This window comes from Andrena cerasifolii, chromosome 13 (genome assembly GCF_050908995.1).
Source record: "Andrena cerasifolii isolate SP2316 chromosome 13, iyAndCera1_principal, whole genome shotgun sequence".
Lineage (NCBI taxonomy): Eukaryota > Metazoa > Arthropoda > Insecta > Hymenoptera > Andrenidae > Andrena > Andrena cerasifolii.
The window spans coordinates 6,672,920-6,695,271 of record NC_135130.1 but is presented as its reverse complement, the minus strand read 5'-3'; the positions used below and the strand labels follow the sequence as shown (position 1 = coordinate 6,695,271).

The following is a 22,352-nucleotide window of genomic DNA, read 5'->3' as shown; positions in this document are numbered from 1 at the left end:
GCAAGCGATGTTTGCTTTTATCGATAATGTATCTTTGCGGGAATGTCGTTGATTCGCGATACTGTTCATTGGGTTCAATTTATTTTAGGTTATGTTTCGCAGCAATGTATATATAGATGCATCTTGACTTCTGTATCACTTTTTGTTACTCCTTTATCTCATATCGTATGTAAGTTTTATGCGACGAAATTGTACGATTATAATAGGAAGCTTCCTTCCTTTGTCTTTATAGGTTAAATAAATAAAGTAGTTGCAGAACGGAGGAGCATGATGAAAATATTGTCGTTGCAAGACTTTAATTCCCCTTCCTTCGATGATCTGGCAACTGTTGGGTTCATTGGGAATACATTGCAGTATTGCGAGTACGAAAGGCTGCAGGACGAGCTGCAGCCTTTCTCCAAGTACCTGCGAGAATATCCAGAGGTCTCAATTGCCCCTGATATTCTGACCGCACGCGAGACAGCCCGCACAGTCTGCGCTGACGATCTGTTCCTGCCAGTCTATGATAGTATCTTTAAAAGAATCGCCAGTGTATGGCGGGAGAAGGGGCTGGCCGAAGCTATTTGCCTCGCTGCAGCCACGGATCCGGAGGAGGTCACGGCAGCTGTACATTGGATAGCCACAAGGTCTTAATGACAACCGAACGACTGTAAATTTCTTCCCGAGGTTAACGTTACATCTCAATTTCAGACTCAAGTGGGTAGTAGATTTAATGGATAAAGGGATATATCAAAGAGAAATCTTGCCTACCATCGGGTCAGGGTCAGTCGCAGATGTTGTTCAGTCAAGGGATTGGGATATGGCTCTCGTAAGAAATCATTACCACTCGCTTGATAGTTTTTAACCAATTTATGGCTAGTTCTTAACTTCGCTTTTTAGATCCGGTGTCTTTCTTGGCATCCCCATTGCGCACGGCTGGCTGTAGTCACGAGGGACGATCGTATACGTATCTTTTCCCAAGGAATACTGTCGGTGCCGATATTAAGGCACAGCGCTCAGAAATCAGTCTCCTGCGTAAGCTGGAGGCCGCTCGCTGGCAAGGAATTGGCAGTGGCGTGTCACATAGGTGTCCTAGTCTGGACGATAGAACTAGGCGCAGCCAGTAACTCTCTTAGCCACGCAGTGTTGCTCAAGCAGAGGAATCATGCGCCAGTTACAAGCGTCACGTGGCATCCACAGGGTGATCTGCTGGTGTCTTGTTCCCCAGCAGACGCAAATATGATCATTTGGGATACGTGTAAGAAGGAAGGTGTTCCATTGAGGCGAGTCGGCGGAGGTGGCTTGAGCTTTACGCGCTGGTCGTCCTGTGGCTCTCAACTCTTCGCGGCGACATGTAGGAATGTATTCAGGTACGATACTATAGCCTTAGTCAAATGTACCTTTCAATTTCACGCGGGACTCTATGCACAGAGTTTGGAACACCGGTGTGGCAACGTTGTGGCGCGCAGAGAAATGGACAGTTCCTAGCGGTCGAGTGGCCGCTGCATGCTTCGGACCCAATTTGACTCTACTATTCACGTCGACCGAGGATCCCGCGACAATCTTCTCCCTGCCGTTGCGAGAAAATATTTTCGACGTGAAGAAAGCCTCCCTCGACGATGCAAAAATGGCCGTGCCACTCATAGATCTGACGAAAGTGAACTTCACATCGGACGATGATTACGTTACCGTCGGTGGCAGAGTAGTTGCAATGGAGTGGGATCCCACGGGAAAGTACCTCGCTATACTCTTCCAGGTACAGTTCCTTCAGAGGTGTCTATCCTCCCGAATCAAGGACGCTAACGATGGATTTCTTGATTATTTAGGATAGCCCTTGGATCGCGTTAGTGAAGCCAACAGTGAGGAACATGTCGCGTGTAGTCGAGATGAAACCAGGCTGCCTTATCAAGGGCTTCCCCGGAGAAGTCCCTAATTGCATGAATTTCTACCAGAACTGCAGCAGTCCCTCCTCCGTTGTTTGCTTAACGATCGCTTGGAGCAGCGGGCGCATACAGCATTTCCCAATCGTCGAGAAAGAGGATCATCCCAACGTGAACGTAACTTCTTCGTCACTCTCTCACACGTTCACGATCAGACACGATACATATAACTTCGATTTAAGCGCTACGTACGGTTAACTTCGACACTATGTAAGAAGAAAAGCCGTACAACAATCGTCGCTTCGTGTTTTCATACGTTTTTGATACTTGTATATACCAGTGTACGCTCGAGAGTCCCAAATATTTTTGTTAAATCGAGCTTGAAGAAGGAATAAACAGTGCGCATACGGTTGCCGCGTTTCAGGAAGAATTATATAATATTTCATAACCGTCAGCCCGCTGACGGGTTGAAAACGGAAAAAAAAGAATCGCTGGTCCCGTGTTAGGCTCTCTAACGCTTTAGCTTCCTAACGTATGGGACATACAACGCGACGGCTCGAGTTCGGTACCTAATTATACGAAGTCACATGCAGAGCGCACGTCTTTCTATTTTTACGTCGCTTGACCGAATGCTGAACCGCCGACACGTACGTGCGTGATGCGTCCCGCACTATTTCCAATACCTTCTACCCACCGCTACAACACACAAATTAATCGTTCCATCGTCCTAAATATACTCTCCTCGAACATGCTCCATCATTTCTACTTGACACATACGCATTACCAACGGCCACAAAAATGATTATACCGATGAAAAGTGTACAGGGAGAATCTTCTCCAAACGTTACTCCTGCATTGTAGATGATTCGTAATACAAACTTCTATTAGAACTCAGTTTCATCTACAAATGATGGAAGAGGTTCTTCTAAATGTGCACTTATCAAACGTTCGTCGAGATTACCTATATCTTCCCCCTCCGTCGTTCTCTTTCTGTTATTGCATCCGTATGGGGTGCACGATCGAAATCCTTTTTCCAGTATATTTATTTTAATGGCAGTCGTACACATGCGGTGACTATGGTACGGAGTTGACAGGTGCCCCAGCAAAAAAGCGTGCCCGAGAGCGAGCATAGTATGTGTAATGTAAGCATAGAGGGCTGGCAGGCCACATGTGCCACTCTATCACTTATCTACCCGGTAATATGACGTATAACCCGACCATAAGATGCAACTGCGACCGCATGCGTGTGTAGCTGTGTGTGTGCGTGCGTGCCAGGAGTCAAGATGCACAGGCGCGCGTGTATATACAAGGGGGTGAGTAGGAGGATGCACGGAGGAGTGGCTGTGTGCGCGTACCCCGCTCTGTAGAAGAAACTGGGAGCACAACAGCTTGTATAAGACAACGCTGTCGCGAGAATCGTTCTGGAATCATAACAATGCGTTTTCAATTGGCCCGGTGATGAATGGAAGGACAATTCGTTCGTCATTCATTCATCCCAGCACTCTACCAGAACGTTTCTCAGTCCTCGGTGCAACAGTTGCGCTTCAGTGTGATAAACCTTTGGGACTATGCAACGGTAGAAATTGGTAGTTTGGCACACAATTTCAATTGCTGCATCAAACTCTGCTTGTTCTCGCTTCTGATTCCGTGACTGTCCGGAGTTACGAGTCAAAGACCGCTGTTCCAGCGAGCGTCTTGGAAACGAGCCACGGTTGCCCAATAAACGCGGCAGATATCAAGCGTGGTCGCGCGAAAGCCTGAAAGGCGTGCGAGTGAAGAGGAGAACGGGGAGGTCGGGTGAAATAATAGTAAGCTGTAATAGGAGGAAGGAGTGAACGACTTTGCCCTCATGTGTGCGCGCGAAGAAGCTGTTGTTAATAAGTGACGCGTGTGCGGCAGCTGGTTTTACGTTTTTTGCCCCCGCACCCGATTCTCGGGGTTCGACCGACGAGAGATCGGCCTAAGCACCCCCTCCCCATTCTCCCTCTTTCTGCCTCAGCTACATTCGCTGCGCTACGACTGGGGAATATTCCAGCGAGATCTCAAAGGGTTGCCGATCCCCACCCACTAAATCATCACTAAATTACCCAATTGCAATCCAATTACTCTCAGCCATAACCTCCAAAATTGCACCCCTTGTACCTACCCGAAATAACAGCAGACCCAGATAGGGCGGTCACGATTACCGATACACCGTCACCTGACCCTCCCTTCGACACCATCGCCAAAGGAATGCGCGAAGCAACAAAAAGGGGATATCAGCAAATGATGCAATCCCCTTGGACGGGGCCCGGCGACGTTGTCCTCTGAAACAATCCAACATAATCGTTCCAGGAATCTATGCACGGAGCAGTGGGGAAAAAAACGGGGGAAAGAAAACGACGGCCACGAATTGGAATGGAGAGGCACGAAAAAGGGAGACGACAGACGTGCGCGCAGATGTGTGTGCCCCTTGCCACCCCGATATGCGGCAACCGAAGGACTGAAGGAACGTCGGGTGCAGGGGCAAGTGCATCGGATGATGCACGAGCGCCTCGGTGCGCGTCGTCTCCTCTTCCTCGAGGGGGGAAACGGAGCGGCCACGCGAGTGGGCGGCGCGTACCCTTCTCGAAGGCTTCTTCCCTTTGCTCCTCGGCAAGGGTGGAGGGGATCCTCGCCGCTGGCTGTCCCGTTGTCTGCTTGGAAAAACGCAGCGATGTCTTGTCCTGGCTGATAGTCTTCGTGGAGACGCGGGAACGGGTGCGCTGGCCAGGGCTGTACCTCCTTATCTCGGGGTCAGTTACATCGCGAGCACCGCGCACAGTCGGTCACCCTGCTTACTCTCTCATCGCCTATCTGTGATTAAGATCGCGCGAGCGCGCGTGCCACGCTGCCCTGTACCCTCCAAGGAGCGAGTGATAAGCTAATCGAGCTGATAGGCGACGTGCGGTTTGGGAAGTCGCATCTACGACGCGCTGATCTTGTAAGTGGCAAGTGGAAGCAGTAATTCGATCTGGATAACGAATATTGCGAAATTGTTCTTGGTGCTGTTTGAATTTGCTCAATGATCCTCGGTGGTTTGTAAATTTCTGGGTGGTAGTTGGGGTTCTTCAGAATGTTATTCTCCTGGTGCCTCATTGGGAGGTTCTTTGATCGGTTCTTTTAATTTAAATTGGAGAGCTGTTAAACATTTCTGGAGCTCCCATTCAGTTATCCTGGCTTTGTGAATCCTCCAGCATCCTATCCTCCCCATCGTTCCACCAGCTACATCTCACAGTTCTCTTCAAACTACAGCCGCCAGCCGTCAGCATGCACCTCGAAGACTACCACGCGGACAGGAACGAGGAGGACGTGCAACGGATCTCCAGGAGCATCAAGCAGGAGGACTTCGGCTCTCTGCACCTGGGAACTATCACGACGATGAGCACCAACCCCCAACAAGCCTGCTGGGCGACCTCCCACGCGGATACCGGTGTGTCGTCCCCCATTCTGCCAAATAACGCCAGCCCTCGGGAGTACACCGACTGGGAGCAGCTCACTGCAGCCTTCCAGTACCCCTGCCAACAGTACTCCACCATGGGCAAGTCGCCAGGTAGCACCGGAAGCGAGGCGACCACTCCAACGTGGAACAACGCGCAAGACTGCCCCAACGCGAGGCTACCTTCCGTCGGTTCCGCGTTCTCCTTCTCCCGCAGCTTCTGCAACACGGTTTACCCCGAGTACCAGACCTACCAGGATTACCAGGAGTACCACGACGACGGGACGGTGTCCTTGCCCCTCATTCTGCACTCGCAGACAGAGGACCAAGGGTTCACCGGTCCCATGCAAACCGCCACAGACGAGTTCGACCTGAGCCTGATCAGGGGCGACCCCACGTCCCTGCTGGGCAACGTGGATTCCCCGTCATCACCCTCGTCCACGTACTTGGAGGAACTCCAGGACCCGTTCTCCAACTTGAGCGGGTCGTGCTACGCGGTTGGACACCTGGTCTCGGGCCAGCAATCTACTATCTCAGCGGTGAGCTTCGCGAACGAAGGCGGCGGCTTTGGGAACCAGGTCGTCCTTCCCAGAAACGAGGGCTTGTTGCTGACCGATCGACGGGTTCCTGTGTCCAAGTCCACGTCGGGGACGGAGAAACGTGACAAATCTTACGGTGAGTTTCAAGACACTACCAACGAGCGTAGAAAGTATGTACCAAATAGAGTCTCTGCTCCAATCGAATCGGATAATGTATCAGAGGTAGTTAATACTCATTGGGTCCTACAAGTTAAGCCCGATTCCATTCGAGAGAACACTCGTCGTGGTCCCTCCGCCCACCTATCTGCACCTAAAGCCTAAAGAAGGGGCGAGGTTGTTTAAAAAAGGGAGACAAATAAACACCGGGACAAAATTAGGGAAGACCGCAAACCTCCCTCAAGTGGCGTTTTCGAGCACCACTCGTAGACACTTTCCCCTAACAAGCATCCCCATTCCGCGCTGTTTACGCGCGTACGACCACCTCAGCCTCACGATGACACGTTCGCTTCTCCGCAGACTGTTCGACGACCGACGAGATCTTGACGTCCACCTACCAGTGCCGTTGGGTGGACTGTGGCTGCGCGTTCGCTGAACAGGAGGGCCTGGTTCGGCATATAGAGAGACGACACGTCGAATCCTCCTCGTCGAACGCGCACGGACACGGCAGGCGGGTGCAAAGGGACAGGGACAAGGACAAGGAAAAGGACGGCGAAGGTGTGACGGGTACCGGAAGTGGCCAGGATGAGTTCGCTTGCCTCTGGCAGGGATGTCCACGGGCTAGACCCTTTAACGCTAGATACAAGCTGCTGATACACATGAGAGTCCACAGCGGGGAGAAACCGAATAAGTGTCCGGTGTGTACGCAAATTCTACTTCTATTCTGACTTTTCTTTGCTATTGAAGCTAGGTTGATCCACTCCACCACCTGAAATTAGCGCCACTCCTCGGAAGGATGCTTTAAAGTTGATGCAACAGTTGGTTTTAGGGTACCTTGTGATTCTTTTTTAGGTAGACGATATAGTGTTTGAGTGTATTATATTGATTTTTTAAATTTACAATGGATCTTGAGCTAAAAGTTGTTTTTTAGTCAGGGATTTTGGAAAATCAACTGTTGCGCCAAAGTTCTCCGAAAGAATTGTGTCGCGTGTATCACCACACAGCTAAATGTTCATTCTTCATTTTTACAGTTCACTGGCTGCAAGAAGGCGTTCTCTAGGCTAGAAAATTTAAAGATCCATCAAAGATCTCACACAGGGGAGAGGCCTTACGCGTGTCAGCATCGCGGTTGCTCGAAAGCGTTCAGCAACAGCAGCGATCGCGCGAAACACCAAAGAACTCACTACGACACGGTACGTTTCCGTCTTTCTCTCGCATCCCCGTGTTATTCCTCAAGATTGCCTGTGGAGACTCTTACTCCACCTGTTCTCATTCCCCATTCAATTCACAAAAATTAAACAATCGCGAATGCACTCTGCACTTTACAAACATCGTCATCTTGTTTTCATTAATCCTCCACGCGCGAGACAGTAGCGCGCGACTGATAACGAATATTGCAAATTCAGACGGTTCTCAACTCTGTCACGCTGTTTTGCATAACGAGCTATCAATGCAAATACAGTACACTATTTCGTCGTGGAACACGCGTACCTTCGAGTTACTCTTAAAATCTTATCCCCCCAAAACAACGAAACCAATTAAAAAATTCCACACCCCTCCTTGCGAACCTAACCTCTGCGTTCCAGTAAGTCTAAAGGTATCCCATCATTTCAACTCGTTTTTACATTTCCAGAAACCATACGCCTGTCAGGTGACCGGTTGTGGAAAACGGTACACGGACCCGTCGAGTCTCAGGAAGCATGTGAAGAACCACTCCGAGCCAACGACGCCGTTGTCCAACCTATCGCTGACGACGGACAGCAAGATATCTGCAAGCATTCCCAGCAACTCGACCAGTGCGTCGCGGCACGATCTGATTTCCGCGACTGCCAGGCAGCCGCAGCAACAGCAGCCGCAAACGACGGCGATGGCGTACGCCGGTGAATCGAATTATCGGTCATATAAGACTTCTGAGTCTTACGGGGACGAGGACGCGGACTTGTTCCAGGCGAATCTGTGTCAGGTCGATAGGATTTCCATGAGCCTTGACAGCAATCAAGAGTACATCCCCTTTGAGTCTGTGAAGCGTTTCCTCGTCGATGACGTCAGCAACTCGCACGTGGACGGTACAGGTAAGGAAAACACTATATACGGTTCAAAATTCATCGCGGTTGCATGATAGCTTTGATGATGTAGAGGAGTCTGGTTGAGAACCTTCGGTGTTATTGTATGCTGGATGTTCACCTAGAGATTCCTTAGAGTATTGGGACTGAACATTGCTTTTATTCAAGTTACTTGAGAAAATTAGTAGAGTCTTGAGAAGCTTCGTAGATACGGGGTCCATTTTGACCCGTTAGACATTAAACTACACGCGCTACTGCTTATTAGTATCACTTCTTCGAAATTAGGTTTTTGGGTTATCAGGAGATGAGAATCTGTTATAAAAGCTTGCTCTAAGGTGTGTATATATAACCCTTGAAATCGAAATGTAGTCTGCATCTGACGAGTGCTTAAGCTATCCGCCGTTCGAGGGTTAATCAAGCTTAACTTAATCAACGTTCAAATACCTCTAATACTGTGAACATTCTTATATCTATAAAGATTGTTACATCTCCAAACGTTAGACTCTAATGTCCAAACCCTCTCGATTCCGTACCAAAGTGGGACTCAGCGCGGTCCGTTCCGCCTCGATTCATCCATTTAAAAAAAGTCAGCCAGAGTTGTTCCCGGTGTAGGAATAAGTACGTTAATGTCAGGCGGTCGCGCGTGCTTGGCCGTGCCTCTGTGTCGGTGAATGGCCGCGTGGTAACGACGCCGATGACAGTGTACGCTACTCTCGGTCCTCCATGCTTAATCTCAGAGGAGGTTCGCCGCTTTATGCCTTTACCCCACACCGAGTCTTAAAATAATATTCCTGGCTTTTTTGGCCGGGGGCACACGCACGTACGCACGCGCCAAAACAGACGACGGCGGCTGACACGTGCGACACACGCGTGCCCTTTTAAATTCCAGCCATCGAGAGCCGTGGCTCTCGTTCGAATAAAAATACGATCCGATTCGCTTCTTACCGAACGTGGACGGCGGTACACCTGCAGGACGACGTCTCTGTTGCAGGATACTGCGGCGAGGACGACGTGCACGACTTCCACGAGCTCGGCTCCGACATAGAGCAGCAGTTCCTCGAGCTGAGCAGCTTGGACGACGCTGTGTTCATCGACGGGTAGGAGGATGTTTGCGAAAAGTAATGGCCACTTCGCGGAGGGGCGCTCCTGCCGTGTTCCCAAAGACATTGTTCCCCATTTTTGTACTCGGTTTTATATAACGAATGTTACACGATGTTACACCCAATGGAATCATATATATTTTTGTACATAGGCACTTGTATATATTTTATGCGAGGAGCATTGTTACATGCCAGGCTACTCGGTTCTTCTTTCTTTAACACCTTTGTTACCGCAAGAGTTTCGATGGAATGGAGGCTGTCGCTTCAGTCTTTATGGTGGACTGATTGGTGGCGCTGGGAACTTGTTACGTCGTCGAAGGTAAGTATTCCGCCGTGTGAGTTTGTTGAACAGTGGTGGACGTATTCGGAAAGAAGTCATAAGAAACCCCTCTTACGGTTTCTCTCTTCAATGCATTTAACTACTGACGATCTATCTTCTAACAAAGTATTCGCAGGTATACCAAAGCAGTGATTGTTCTCGTGTACAGTTCAAACGCTCCTTATAAACTTCTTATAAAAGCTTCTCCTATAGAACCGGTTAATTGGCCACCATAGTGACATCGTCAGGTGATTGCATTTGTGTCAGACTATAGCAGGCTTTGTATAAAAAGCAATGACCCACTATAGGAGAGCTTTCAGCGGCGAAAGGGTTAAGCAACCGTTTATTTTCAAGCGCTCGTACACTGCGACGGCTTCGCCCCCTCTTGCAGTTGCTCGCAAATTAGTTTAAGGAAGTTGTGCAGTGCCTTGCTTTGGTACTCCTTAGAATTCACCTAGAGACGGGGTCGAGTGACAAAAAATTGGGCGATTAGACTTTCGGTCGATGGCCGTTAAATCGACGCGCAAGCAGCGTTAAGTACTCACTCCGTTGATCGTTATCGTCGGCACAAAAGAGAGGGCCGGGTTCAAGGCCGCCGTTCTGTCGCCATTAGCAGCGAGCAGCTCCTTTGACAGTGGGCCAGCGATGCAATCGTCGATGCTCTTCTGCAAATCGTCGCTCAGTCCGACTTTCTTAGCGCACTGAAAGGTTCGTTAACATTAGATCAGGGATCTCTGAGAAACATTATTTCTACAGTCTAACTTAGAAAGGATACTATCAGTCCAGGTACTCACAGTACTTCTTACTATTATTCAAAGTGAAATATTTTTTCATTTAAACTAGTCTTACGGAACTCCATTGACAATTAAGGTACTCCCTCCAAGATCCTCCCATTAAGAACAACTAGTGAGAGATAAGATTCCCTGCAATGTGGAAAGCAAACGCTGTGGCACTTGCTTTACCAAAATAAACTACACTTTCCCCATGGTAAATGAATGCTCCTGCCCCGTAATTAACTTAAGTCCCCGGTAGCCTCCCGCGCCCACCCGTAATCTCTGTGCTCAGAAACCAGCAATCAAGTGGTTGCTGCGCGATCGCGCACGGCTGTCGGTCTGTCGTGGAATTGCGCAAGTAATATTTCTCCCTGGTTAGTGGAAAATAGCGCGGCAAGCGGAGTTATAGTATAGGCGGTTTCCAGTTGGCAGAAGAAGGATGGATGTGCCTACCTGTGGAACGGCCGACGGGGGGTACCTCGAGGTCATTGCACACGTAACCAGCGCGGCGGTGAGCTGCTGAACCCCTTCGACCGGCTCCCCGTTTTGGATCGCGTTGATAGCGCAGGCCTGGGCCATGTTCCCCTCGCACTCTGAGGCCCCATGTTGACAGGAGAACTGCCACTGACCGGTTCCAGGGTCCTGCGTTTGCTACGCATCCCAAGGCAATATCGTAATATAAGATAAATGCATTGGATGGAATTATGGTTTTCGTTGCATGGGCTTTGGAGGTCTGGGTTAGGTCTTTATATCACCATATTTACTTTTCAGGAGTTTTGGAATATTTATGATATTTGTTTATTAAGTTGAGGGTACTTTTCCCGTGGGATAGTGGTGGTACTAATAATAATAGTAGTATTACTGTTATTATTACTAGCATTAGGACTACTAGTGTTGTTATTATTATTACTACCATTACTGCTACTAGTATTACTATTATTATTATTACAACCGTTACTACTAGTATTCTACTATTATTATTACTACTACTAATATTCTGCTACTATTATTACTACTACTACTACTAGTATTCTACTATTATTATTATTACTACTACTAATATTCTGCTACTACTATTACTACTACTACTAGTATTCTACTACTACTATTATTATTACTACTAGTATTTTACTATTATTATTATTACTACTACTACTACTAGTGTTCTACTATTATTATTATTACTACTACTACTAATATTCTGAAACTATTATTATTACTACTACTACTAGTATTCTACTATTATTATTACTACTACTAATATTCTGCTACTATTATTACTACTACTACTAGTAGTATTCTACTACTACTACTATTATTATTATTATTATTATTATTATTATTATTATTATTATTATTATTATTATTACTACTACTAGTATTCTACTATTATTATTACTACTACTACTAGTATTCTACTATTATTATTATTACTACTACTAATATTCTGCTACTATTATTACTACTACTACTAGTATTCTATTATTATTATTACTACTACTGGTATTAATATTACTACTAGTATTACTTTGCAACATAAGAATAATAAGAGACCATATCGCTCTATTCCTAAATTATTTCAAACTTCTACCACTTCCGACTGTGGTCATGGTAATCTTGCCAACAGTGGGGCATACGATATTATTATAGAACTGCTCCAACTCCGATTCAACTTTGTTCCCCGAATATGTACTTTCGACCCCAGCAGTCAATTTTTCTATGCTCCAATAACTCCCTGTTTAATACGACTGACGAGCAACAGATAAGATTTATTCAACTCTTCATAAACAATATCGTCAAGTGTTTTCGTTCTCGGCGAGTACGAATTTAATGTTCGTCATTCCCAAAATGATTGCGACTATCGTCCCGTTACGTCTCTGGCCAGATGTAATAACAGGAACAAAAGCCGCAAGGCCACGTTGTTCCGCGAGAGACGCCTTTTATCGCGATGGGGAATCCACGCGCAAAACTCCTCGATCTTCTGAGGTCACCGTTAAATCCGCGCGCAAATTGTTAAATTTACCGAAGTAAATTTCGGCAGTACACACGTGATTCGCGAACCGCGTCAGTGATCGCATATGCTAATGGGCAATAGTTTTTATCAACCGCTGGAATTTCGTGAGTCATTAACTTTCTCACTGCAACAGAGTCCTAGTTGATTGAAACTTTACCTCTCGTCTGAATACAATTCATAATATTTCCTGTCGTATTTTCTACGTCATATAAATACCTACTGATAAACAATATCAAATTTCGCTTACGAAGAGTCAAGAAGGGAGATGTCTTATTCTATTGAAATTTAAAAAAAAAAAACACTCACCGAGGCTTTTCCATAGGGAACGAAGGTAAGATTAATGTGATCCTTTAGAATCTCGTACGATGGAGCCAGTTTCTCCTTGATCCATCGTATACTGTCGCCGCATAATGATTCGTAGTAAACTCCCACCTGGATCACTTGCTTCGATCCTCCATCGCCAGCTACCTGCGCAATTAACGAGAGAACGTGTCACGACCGTGTGCCAATTTTACAACAGCGCCTGGCTACGTTCTACAGCGTTGCATCTTCCTCTTCCTTTCTACGATTCCCGATTAATACTGAGGGTAAATAAAGCTCGTGGGGATTTTTAAATGCAACTTGGTAGTACCCTTGAAAGGAAAGAGTAGGAACGCTCTGCGCACCTCTGTTTAAACAGGTTTAAACGTTGCACGAAGGGCGAGGCGAAAAAATGCTCGAAAAACCGGATCCCGTTTCTTTTTGAGAACCTCTATTCAGCAGCGCTGTTAAGTAGGAACCTGTTGAACTTTGTACTAAACTCTTACCAGAAATTATACTGTCTTGTTCAAAGAATCTCTGGAAGAATCCAAAAATATATAAAACCCCCAATATATTATCATCAAAAAAAAAGTACACGGTGCCAAATTTCCAAAAAATTCTACTTCAGATACAAAGCACTTTCGATAATTTTCAAATCACACGATGCATCTGTGAAACATCAGACTTGCAATATTAACCGACCCCAAATTAAATGGAAGCAGCAAAATACCATTTAGACACCAATTCCTCAGAATGTTAGGATCGCGGGGTTTATCTTAAGCGGATTTGGAAAATTGTTTAGGAACCTTACCTGGGCGCCGTTGCTGAAGAGTGCAACTAGGGCTAAGGCCGCGAGGGAGCAGCTCGAAGTGAACAAGTAGCAGCGCATGGTTGTTCTGGTAGGCTGATAAAGCGGGCACCGCTTTAAACCAGCTTTGTCCACTAGCTGGTCGGTTGATGCTGAGGAGGGGGCTTCGAAAATGCAGAAGAAGGGGGGCTCATCGGAGGCGAGAGAGGGGCAGGGAGAGATAATCAATAATACGTCCCAATGGTATTCGAAACGTCCCAACTCGAGGAATGCGTCTTACAGCACTCTTCCTACGATTGCGATCTGAGGAATCGTCCGCTGGCTTTCACTATAGGCTAGGCGTATGGTAGATAAGGTAGACCAAACACCTTGCGAGGGTTCGCGTCGCGAGGACTGAAATATATCGGTCTTCGTGAAACTTCCGTGGTTTTGTCCCACAGTGTACCTTAAGCGACACTGAATATAGTCTGGGGACTAGATTCCACTCAATTACAGAAGCCGGTAGAGACAGTAAAAGTGCAACCTGACCCACATCGCAGGGTACAATTCGCACCTCAAAATCTTCTGTGTAATGAAAAGTGTACTCTGAAGTGGGCTTGGAATTTTGAAGTGTAGAGTAAAAATGGTGTAGGTGCAGTGGCGGATTTAAGGGGCGGCCGATGAGCAGTTGCCGCCTGGGCCCCAAAAGGCCCCAACTTCAGGGCCCCATCTTCCAAAAAAAATTATGATTTTATGCAAACACTATTTTCTTTTTTATTTCTCATAATTTTCATACCACACGCGGGTAAATTTATTTGTAATTCTGTTATGTATACAGGGTGTCCCAGAACTGTGCCACCTGGGCCTTTTTATTTAAGTCCGCGAATGTGTGGGTGTAAGGTGGCAATGTAGTAGCAGCGATGAAGGGAAGGGCTGTTAAAATAGAATAGAAATCATGTGGAAATGATGTGCAATAATATTGGTATGCGTAGAAATGAAACAGAGATGCCTCGTTAACTGATCGGACCTCTGCCTCGTTAGTTGATCGTCGCTATCCCCACCAGTTCCCGGGAATCTCGCTGTATTTAATATTAACACCAATCCTGCATTCGATAGAATAATTTATATTAAATGTTTGGTTTATCCTATACCTCGCCTATGCTCCCACTACTCAAGCTCTGCAACTTATGCCTCATAGATAAGGGAGTTCGATAAAACCTGTTCCCCGTTTAAGTTATTCTTCCCTTCGTTTTTATTTCATGAACTCACTGGGCTTGAGAGAATTTGTATTCATCATTGGCTAGCTTTAGAGTCCACACTTTACACAGCCCACTTTGTGGGATGAATTTGGTGTCGTGTTAATTTATAGACATAAGTGGTTTTACCTATCAGAACTGATAATTAATTAAATTGAAGGATATATGCCTTCTGGTGAGTACAGTGACTTAGGATCGTATTCCATATTTTTATTCACCATGCTACAGCTTGAGTTTCAATAGTAAAAAAAAACATATCAAATTGCTCTGTGGCTGGGGAAATAATTAATATCGAAAACTCTGGAAAGCTGGTGATGTAGTACATATCTGAGACCTAAGGGGTATTTAGAAAGAGAACTGTTGAGGTTCCAAGTGGGGGACTGGAGAGAAAACGTGAGGTACAGGAAGAAACCTGCACGTATATATTGGCTGCTAATGGTGAAACGTAATTAACGCATTTCACTGGGTAGAATATGAACCTGCAGAATGTTGTATGCCAACTGGGGGGACTGTGAACATAGAACGCAAAAGATTTCTACAACTCTCTCGCGGGGAACGGTTGCCCTGTGGTAGGCAACCATAGACGCACGACTCTATAGACTATAGAAGTATGTAATTAGATGATATTTATTGTTGGACAGGGTGAGTATGAATCTGACACAGTATTAAGCGGATATTCTCTTTATTTAATGGATTATTGATATTTTACATATAATTTCAGAACCCCTGCAGTTGTAAATTGAAATAGACCACCTTGACTTCGTTCTTATATAATATTTCCGCACACACATTATTTTGTGTGTACTTAATTAGATATTAATACTTTTATCAGACTGTTAGAACAGCTGTAACGCGATCTTCAACATACAAGTTTTTTTTAACGACGTTTGGATTCTTTGCAAATAATTATGTACATTAGCAGTTGGATTTTGAGAACAAATCCTTTATTACTTCCCTATATTGTATTTTCAATCATTTTCGTAATAGATAATTAACTATTTAACATTTTTTGCACAGCATGAAGACAGAAGAACGAGTAGGAAAAGACGGGGAAGCAGTTGGGCAGTCTTTTCTTTTTCACTCTGAACGTTGTGACCTCTAGGCGACGCGAAGGAAACTACAGTAGTAATCCTGAGAACGAGGCACGAAATACAATCTAAGGCCGGTACTCATAGTCGCTACTTATTCTTAAGCAAATGCTTAAGCATTCGGCATCCTTTACTAGCTACTAGGTTAGTAGAGGATGCCGAATGCTTAAGCATTTGCTTAAGAATAAGTAGCGACTATGAGTACCGGCCTAAATATTTAAATATAACCATCGCAGAGTAAAAGAGTATGACATTGTACGCCATCTATCGGAAGTGAACGAAAGTGCCGCCCCCTTTTGAATAAATAAAAAAGTACTTTTTCGTCGGATTAGTCAGTATTTGTCGATTGGTCGGACGACAACGATTTTGTCGCTGTGAGACATTTAATTAGGACCTGGCGTGTATAATACTTGTATTTAGTTGGGGACAATTATTTCAAATTCGAATTTCTTCTGTCGCAGGTGCAATTCTGACCGCGCGCTATGCGGTTTTTAATGTCAGTGCTTTTTGCGTGGCAAATATGACTCTGAATTAGAAATTTTTAAATCGCGAGATTAGAGTCAGTGCTGTTATTCGAGGATAATCTTCGGTCGGTTTTAATATACTTTTGTTTTATTGCTTTTTTAATTTTTGGAAATGAAATAGGTTTCGCAATTAGAATCAGTGCAATACCGAAGAGGAATCGAGTGGCGTTCGACGGCTGCAGCATGTAAGGTTAAATTTCAATTATTAAATACACCAGTTGAATACTTTTATCAAGAATGGGAAAGGGAATGATTTGTTGAAAGTTGAAGCCGAAAAGTGCAACAAGTTTTTTTTTATGCTTCTCGAAAGAGGCATGCGATGCACACAAATAACAAGCGTAAACTACTAACATTTACCATCCAAATAAATTTATTCAAGAAACACTATTTCTTTCGGCTTTTTTGCGCCCCCTGGCATTGGCACCCAGGGCACGAGCCCTACTTGCCCCACCCTAGATACGCCTCTGATAAAAAGGTTTATATAGGGACACTGATAAACACAAATTGTAGGCTGAAAGTAATTAAGACTCTATGTGCCAAAACATATATTTCGAAATAAAAATATATAAATGAATACAGTTCAGTATTTGAGTGATGGATTTGATATTTTAATCATATTTCTACATACTTACAAAAAGGGTACTTCATGAAAAAATAAAAAAACAGTTAGCAATCCAATTAAAGAACATATCACAAGGTCGAAATTTATGAAACCTGCTAACAAGGGACATCACTTATCAACACTATTCAACACATATTTTATTTTATCAACTATTGTCCGTACCTAGGGAGTGAAAATAGCCCTCAAAGTTGAAGTAGGTAGAAAATTGAAATTAGAAAATTAAATTGGCCCTAATTACTTTCAGTCGACAACTATAAGAAAGCAGCAAGTCAGCAGTCAGTAAGCATTCTATTTCTGAATCAGTTGCAGCTAAAACGATCGTTTGACAAGATATCATAAATATCTTGAGTGTCAACTAAAAGTGGCAGCGCTTCCTTCCAATCGAAATTTTAAGTCGTAGAGTAGAGTACCGTGAAATACGACATCGATGCGTTCAGTAGCTGGAAGTCAGAGATTGCGTCTTTTTCTTTTCTCTCACCTACTGTAGCTTGTAAATCATTTACCTTAGAAAAGAATTCGAATGAACAAGTGTAAAGGCCACCGATCATGAGTCCCGTAGGTTGCATGGTTCTTTGTCGAATGTACAGCAACATCTTTTGTACTGGCAGGGGTGCTTCGTGCCATTTTGCGTAGTATCTATAGATCGCAAACAGATTTCCTACATTTTTCAATACGAACGGTTTCGAGAATTATTTGTAAGAGTTTTTAGATATTTCCAATTTCCAACATAAAGAGACAATACAATTTTCAGAAATTTAGTAACAAATAGTCACACCGAATTAAGGGGGATGCACACATAGTACTCACGTTTTCATGAACAGTTCATTGCCCTTGTTTAACAGAATCTGGCAAATGTAAGAACCACAGCCCATGTAAAATAATTCAACCACGGCCACTAAAAATGCAGTTAACAGTTCGCCATTGATTTTCCTCAGCAACATTGCTCTGGTCACCTAGCAACGGTGAATAATGAACAAGAGTTACTTGAAGCATCTTTGCTTGAACAAAGTGAACAAATGCTCACGCGCTAGGTTGCTGTAAGAATTCTCTGTGGGAAATATATCGAAGGGGTTGAAATTTTCAAGAGACAAATGCTAGCAGGACAAAATCAAAACTCCTTTTTATATTACTTTACATGCAACAAGAAATCAAATCAGGAGAATTTCCTCAGCAACCTAGTGTTCGTGAGACTCATTTGCATAAATATATTACTCACGATATAGAGGTTTATGCTCAATGAAACCACACCGATAACGAGTAGTATGCAGTAATGTGGTAGGAAGGAGGTATTCAAGTATTCAATGAACCTTTAACATATTTAAGATTTTTGTCAAATCACTCCAACAGACGGTTTTCGAGTTTGAATCAAGTTACATATACCCACTTGAGTACGAGTTGGTGCAGTGTAATAGTTGCTACTAGTTCACCATGTATCGACAAATATGTTTTACCACGACGAACATTTAGACTACTACTCTCCAACATCCGTTCCACGCGATCCCTATAAATGTGCGATTATTTTCCCTGTGGATGCTTACATATACAGGGTGTTCCGCAAGAGGTAGTAGGAATCGAAGTGGGTGATTCTACGTGGCAAAATAACATAATAATGAAGAGCAACGAAATTGCGGTGGGTGCTTCGGTTTTTAGTTATTAAGGTTCAAAGATTTGGCACTGTGGCGCCTGGAGGATGGCAATTCGGGAGTCAGTGGCGCGCGTGTCGCAGTGTGACATCTGGCAACACTGCGCCGCCCTGACCGCCGAGTTGCCTTGCTCCAGGCGCCTCAAACTAAATCTTTAAACATTAATAACTAAAAAACGAAGCCATCAGCGCAATTTCCTTACTCTTCGTTTTCGCCATATTTTGTTACGTAGAATCGTCCATTTAATTTTCTATAACCAGTTGTCCTTGCACGCTACATATTTCAACGGATTAAGTTGCAATGGAAGTAATTGAACCTAATACTCTAGCCGCTCTTTTGATTTCGTTACGTTTCTAAGAATTTGTGATTAAAATTCATTACCCAGTAATTTCGAGTAATCCGCACGCGTGTATGATGAAATGTATGGTTATGGACTCTGTGACAATCAGGATAGAAGTACCCAGGACCACAGTAGCGACGACGTGAAACATAATCCAGTAGAAGTATCGATCTTGATCGACGAAGTACTCAACGGTGATGGGTATTAGCACCGAACGGGACTGATTAAGGGATTCCCCTACGTTGAAGAGTACTGGCAGGAACGGATATCCCAAAATTATCAATATAGCTAGACATGCATCTGGAACAGCGGAGAAATATTTGGCAAATATTTGACAAGGAGCACTCTTCTAACTTGAAGGAAAGCAGTTAGTTTCGTAGATTCTCTAGCAGAGATAGCTCTCAACGTTAGCCCATACGAAAGTTAGCTAGGCAGTAAATAATTTCGATACTCACATAATATGTAATTGCAGAAGGTTTTGGCGCGGTAGACAGACTTTTCCAACAATCGAAGCTCTTTCCCGTTCGTCAATGAATCATAGTCGCTTTGGATCCAATCGAAGTTGTACTTTACCTGGATGATTCTGTGTAAATTAATTATAGTGTCTCTATTTGCTTAAAAGCGGGAAAAATTATAAAGCACTGTGCCAGAGTAAATGCAACTTACAAGGGAACTTTGATAACTCTAAAATTCCGATTTTTTTTTTAACTTTGCAGGTTTGTAGGGAATCTCAATAGAAGTATCAGGCACTTTTTATTTTCCACTACTTTTTGGTTCTTCAGGGTGAAAACATCCCTTAAATGTTAATTGCGTACTTTCCTATTTTCCTGCATCTCTTCAAAACCATTGTTGAAATTAAAATGTTAATGGTTTTCTATACTCGCAAGATGAAAATAGGAAAGCGACCATTAACCTTTGAGAAGTGTTTCCATCCTGAAGAATAAACAAGTAGCAGAAAATACAAATCGCCTCACACTTCTATTGAGATTCCCTATAAGCCCGCACAGTTTAAAAAGAATGGAATTTTCGGGTTACCGAAGTTCCCCATTTAATTATATAAAATTGGCTCCTACGAAATCAATTTGTTTTTATACCACATACCAGTATTCTTCCAATTTAAAGTATCCCAATACAGTCATTTCGTTAAAGATTTTTATAAAAGCATACCTTGTCCATATTCCACGCAAAAATGACGTACTTCACTACCATGCTTGTAGACGGCATAATGCCATTCAGGATCTTAAGAAACAGATCAATACTGAACTCGTGCGTGATAAACACTGCTAGCTGCAAGTATCCTCTGCTATTGAACAATCCTTTAACCATGCCTGATAAATCTTTGTGCAACTGGAATGCTAGCAATGGAATTGGAATTGAAATTGAAAAAGAGGAGAAACAAGTGACGAGTACGGTACAGCAAGTAAGGATTCACATTTCAGTATCTCAAATTCAACGATCTCAATGATACCAGTGATATCTCGATTCAATATCTGAAGTAACGAATAAGTAAGGCGTCCTGAGAGCAGCTGCTGGCATTCCAGTTCGAACGAATGAAAAAAACCCGCAACGAAAACTTGTACCTGCACGACTATGTTGAGGACAATAATTGTTACAGCGAAAGCACCGTTCATTTTGCCAAAAATCGTGCATCCATATGGCCAGAGACCCAGTAGCACACCTATCGATCGAATGATTTTGCAATGACGACCGCCCTCGAAGTTCATCTTTCCCCGTTTCAGACACGACTGCGTGGAAGTACATTACTTCCATCGAGCTTTCCCTCGATTTTTCATATTATTCTATATTCCCTGTATTTTCGTTTTACGATTGTCACTCAAGCCGGCAAGAAATTCGAGGACGGAGGCAAAGTTTGCAACTTCTGAGGTAATTTTCTTCGTCGAAGGAAAAAAGGGAGAAATATCACCTGTGGTTTGAAGGTACACAGTGCGTAGGGGTTGCAGATGCGAGGGGTTGGGAATTACGGAAATTCGCGCGTGTTGTATTATGACAATACGCGGAATTCTGTCCGAGGGGGATCCTGCGCAGGCGTAGAGGAGCCTAGAATCGATCGTTTGCGGGGAATACGTTGCAGTAGAGCGTCGGCTTCCATGGTGAACGCACGTGCTTAGGTTTCTCTCCACGTTGAGAGAAATGAGCGTCTAGTTTGGAGTGAGTATTTTCTGAAATATTTACATGTGCTCGATTACAATATAAGTACTAGTGGGAATTGTGCTGCTGTGTAAAATGATAATCAGGATTATTATCTCATATTATTGTAAATTTACTTAATTTGCCCATAAGAATACTGCTTGCAGAATGTTAATCAAGTGTGTGTGTAGAAGCCTCTCTTTCATTCATCTTTTATCTATCGTCGTGAATATTTATCTAAACAAGTTCAACGGGTTTTAATATATCGATATAGGTGATGAAAGTTATTCGATTTTTGTGAATTGAAATTGAAAAAATATTTGGGAGGAATAACGTACTTATGTACTTACGTGGGATGTGACTGCCTTCCTTGGAACAAACGATTGTTCTAATTGATTTATCGTTTTTAACCGACTTCAAGAAGGAGGAGGTTATAGATTCGACCCTTTGTATTTTTTTTTGTCCCCGCATAACTCCTCAGTATATGGACCGATTTTGATGATCTTTTTTTTATTCGAAAGAGGGCGAAGTCGCGGTGGTTTAATCCTACATTGCATCAACATTGGCCCAATATTTTGCCAGTTCTGGTTAATAATACAGACTATTGTCACCTAATTATGATTATGTTGCGTCAATATATATAAAACTAAAAAGTTAAAATGAAAAAATTAAAACCGACTTCAAAATAATAAGAATAAAAAGTCGGCGTCTCGTCACTTGCACTGTGTGTATCTGGCGTCGATTTAAAAAATATGGAGTCGTAGATTAAATAAGGGAAAAAATTATTTTTTACTTTTTAGTGCCTTTTTATTATTTTGAAGTCGGTGTTATTTTTTTTTTATTCCTGAATGCCTGAGATTTAAAGCAACTTTCAATCGATACTCGAGGACACTAGCTTTCAAAAATTTAAATCAATATCGTAGCACATTCGGTCAGTCCAGAAGTTCACCAAACTTGCCATTATTTTTGTTCACATTTTGTCCTCCATTTTCACTGTTCCGAACTCTGCTTACACGGCAGGGTAGGGTAGAAAGTATCGTTTGAAAGGGAAATTTTATTTTTTTGCTTCGCGTGAATCGATCAAAATTTGCTGACCGCCCTTTCCCTATTTCCGTTTTTCCTATTTTTTTCGTTGCGAGAACGATACTTGTTGCTGCGGATCGATTTCCGCGTGGCTCCATTTCCACGTGGCTCCAGCCACCCCATTGTCGCTTCGAACGTCAAACGACTCAGCTCTCTGGATCTTTACACGATTTTTGGCGAATAACAAAACGCTATTTGGCATTATTTTGTACTGCACACGATATTACAGGAAAAACCGAGCTTCGAACCATTCATCAGGGGAATTGACTGGGATATAAGTG

The 22,352-nt window shown here is 43.8% G+C and overlaps 4 protein-coding genes across 6 annotated transcripts in view; 2 read left to right on the top strand and 2 right to left on the bottom strand.

Moving 5' to 3' along the window:
• The window catches only part of LOC143375894 (aladin), a 36,541-nt gene extending 34,408 nt beyond the window's left edge, over positions 1 to 2,133 (top strand). For both annotated transcript variants that reach the window (XM_076825515.1, XM_076825514.1), the window contains exons 2-6: positions 233 to 626; positions 691 to 808; positions 880 to 1,349; positions 1,411 to 1,735; positions 1,806 to 2,133. In XM_076825515.1, the coding sequence (XP_076681630.1) occupies positions 268 to 626; positions 691 to 808; positions 880 to 1,349; positions 1,411 to 1,735; positions 1,806 to 2,117 (1,584 nt within the window). In that variant the 5' untranslated portion in view covers positions 233 to 267 and the 3' untranslated portion in view covers positions 2,118 to 2,133. The remainder of the gene's footprint in view (positions 1 to 232; positions 627 to 690; positions 809 to 879; positions 1,350 to 1,410; positions 1,736 to 1,805) is intronic.
• Positions 2,134 to 2,272: 139 nt separating this feature from the next.
• Positions 2,273 to 9,205, top strand: LOC143375893 (uncharacterized). Its single transcript, XM_076825512.1, has 6 exons — positions 2,273 to 4,821; positions 5,133 to 5,991; positions 6,372 to 6,709; positions 7,043 to 7,204; positions 7,645 to 8,083; positions 9,066 to 9,205. Exons 2-6 carry the CDS (start codon positions 5,148 to 5,150, stop codon positions 9,173 to 9,175), a joined length of 1,893 nt encoding a protein of 630 aa, XP_076681627.1. The 5' UTR covers positions 2,273 to 4,821; positions 5,133 to 5,147; the 3' UTR covers positions 9,176 to 9,205.
• Positions 9,206 to 9,289: 84 nt separating this feature from the next.
• Positions 9,290 to 13,532, bottom strand: Gilt1 (Gamma-interferon-inducible lysosomal thiol reductase 1). Of its 2 annotated transcripts, none has more exons than XM_076825516.1 (5): positions 13,392 to 13,532; positions 12,587 to 12,748; positions 10,720 to 10,917; positions 10,039 to 10,194; positions 9,290 to 9,947 (listed from the first exon to the last, which is right to left on the bottom strand). In XM_076825516.1, exons 1-5 carry the CDS (start codon positions 13,467 to 13,469, stop codon positions 9,843 to 9,845), a joined length of 699 nt encoding a protein of 232 aa, XP_076681631.1. In that variant the 5' UTR covers positions 13,470 to 13,532; the 3' UTR covers positions 9,290 to 9,842. The 2 variants fall into 2 exon arrangements, with proteins under 2 accessions (XP_076681631.1, XP_076681632.1); XM_076825517.1 differs by having other exon boundaries at positions 9,290 to 9,935.
• Positions 13,533 to 17,085: 3,553 nt separating this feature from the next.
• Positions 17,086 to 18,959, bottom strand: LOC143375934 (odorant receptor Or2-like). The gene is made up of 6 exons (XM_076825597.1): positions 18,882 to 18,959; positions 18,242 to 18,358; positions 18,074 to 18,164; positions 17,665 to 17,810; positions 17,361 to 17,493; positions 17,086 to 17,297 (listed from the first exon to the last, which is right to left on the bottom strand). Exons 2-6 carry the CDS (start codon positions 18,340 to 18,342, stop codon positions 17,247 to 17,249), a joined length of 522 nt encoding a protein of 173 aa, XP_076681712.1. The 5' UTR covers positions 18,343 to 18,358; positions 18,882 to 18,959; the 3' UTR covers positions 17,086 to 17,246.
• Between the last annotated feature and the right edge of the window lie 3,393 nt (positions 18,960 to 22,352).

Coding starts and splice junctions, on each gene's coding strand:
- LOC143375893 (XM_076825512.1), top strand. CDS start 5,148: ATGCACCTCGAAGACTACCACGCGGACAGGAACGAGGAGGACGTGCAA. Junction 7,205..7,644: donor AAAGAACTCACTACGACACG/GTACGTTTCCGT, acceptor TTACATTTCCAG/AAACCATACGCCTGTCAGGT. Junction 8,084..9,065: donor CTCGCACGTGGACGGTACAG/GTAAGGAAAACA, acceptor TCTCTGTTGCAG/GATACTGCGGCGAGGACGAC.
- Gilt1 (XM_076825516.1), bottom strand. CDS start 13,469: ATGCGCTGCTACTTGTTCACTTCGAGCTGCTCCCTCGCGGCCTTAGCC. Junction 10,195..10,719: donor CCCCGTCGGCCGTTCCACAG/GTAGGCACATCC, acceptor CGAACCTTTCAG/TGCGCTAAGAAAGTCGGACT. Junction 9,948..10,038: donor CGACGATAACGATCAACGGA/GTGAGTACTTAA, acceptor CCCCGTCTCTAG/GTGAATTCTAAGGAGTACCA.
- LOC143375934 (XM_076825597.1), bottom strand. CDS start 18,342: ATGTTGGAGAGTAGTAGTCTAAATGTTCGTCGTGGTAAAACATATTTG. Junction 18,165..18,241: donor CTGCACCAACTCGTACTCAA/GTGGGTATATGT, acceptor AATATGTTAAAG/GTTCATTGAATACTTGAATA. Junction 17,494..17,664: donor AATGAACTGTTCATGAAAAC/GTGAGTACTATG, acceptor TGCGATCTATAG/ATACTACGCAAAATGGCACG.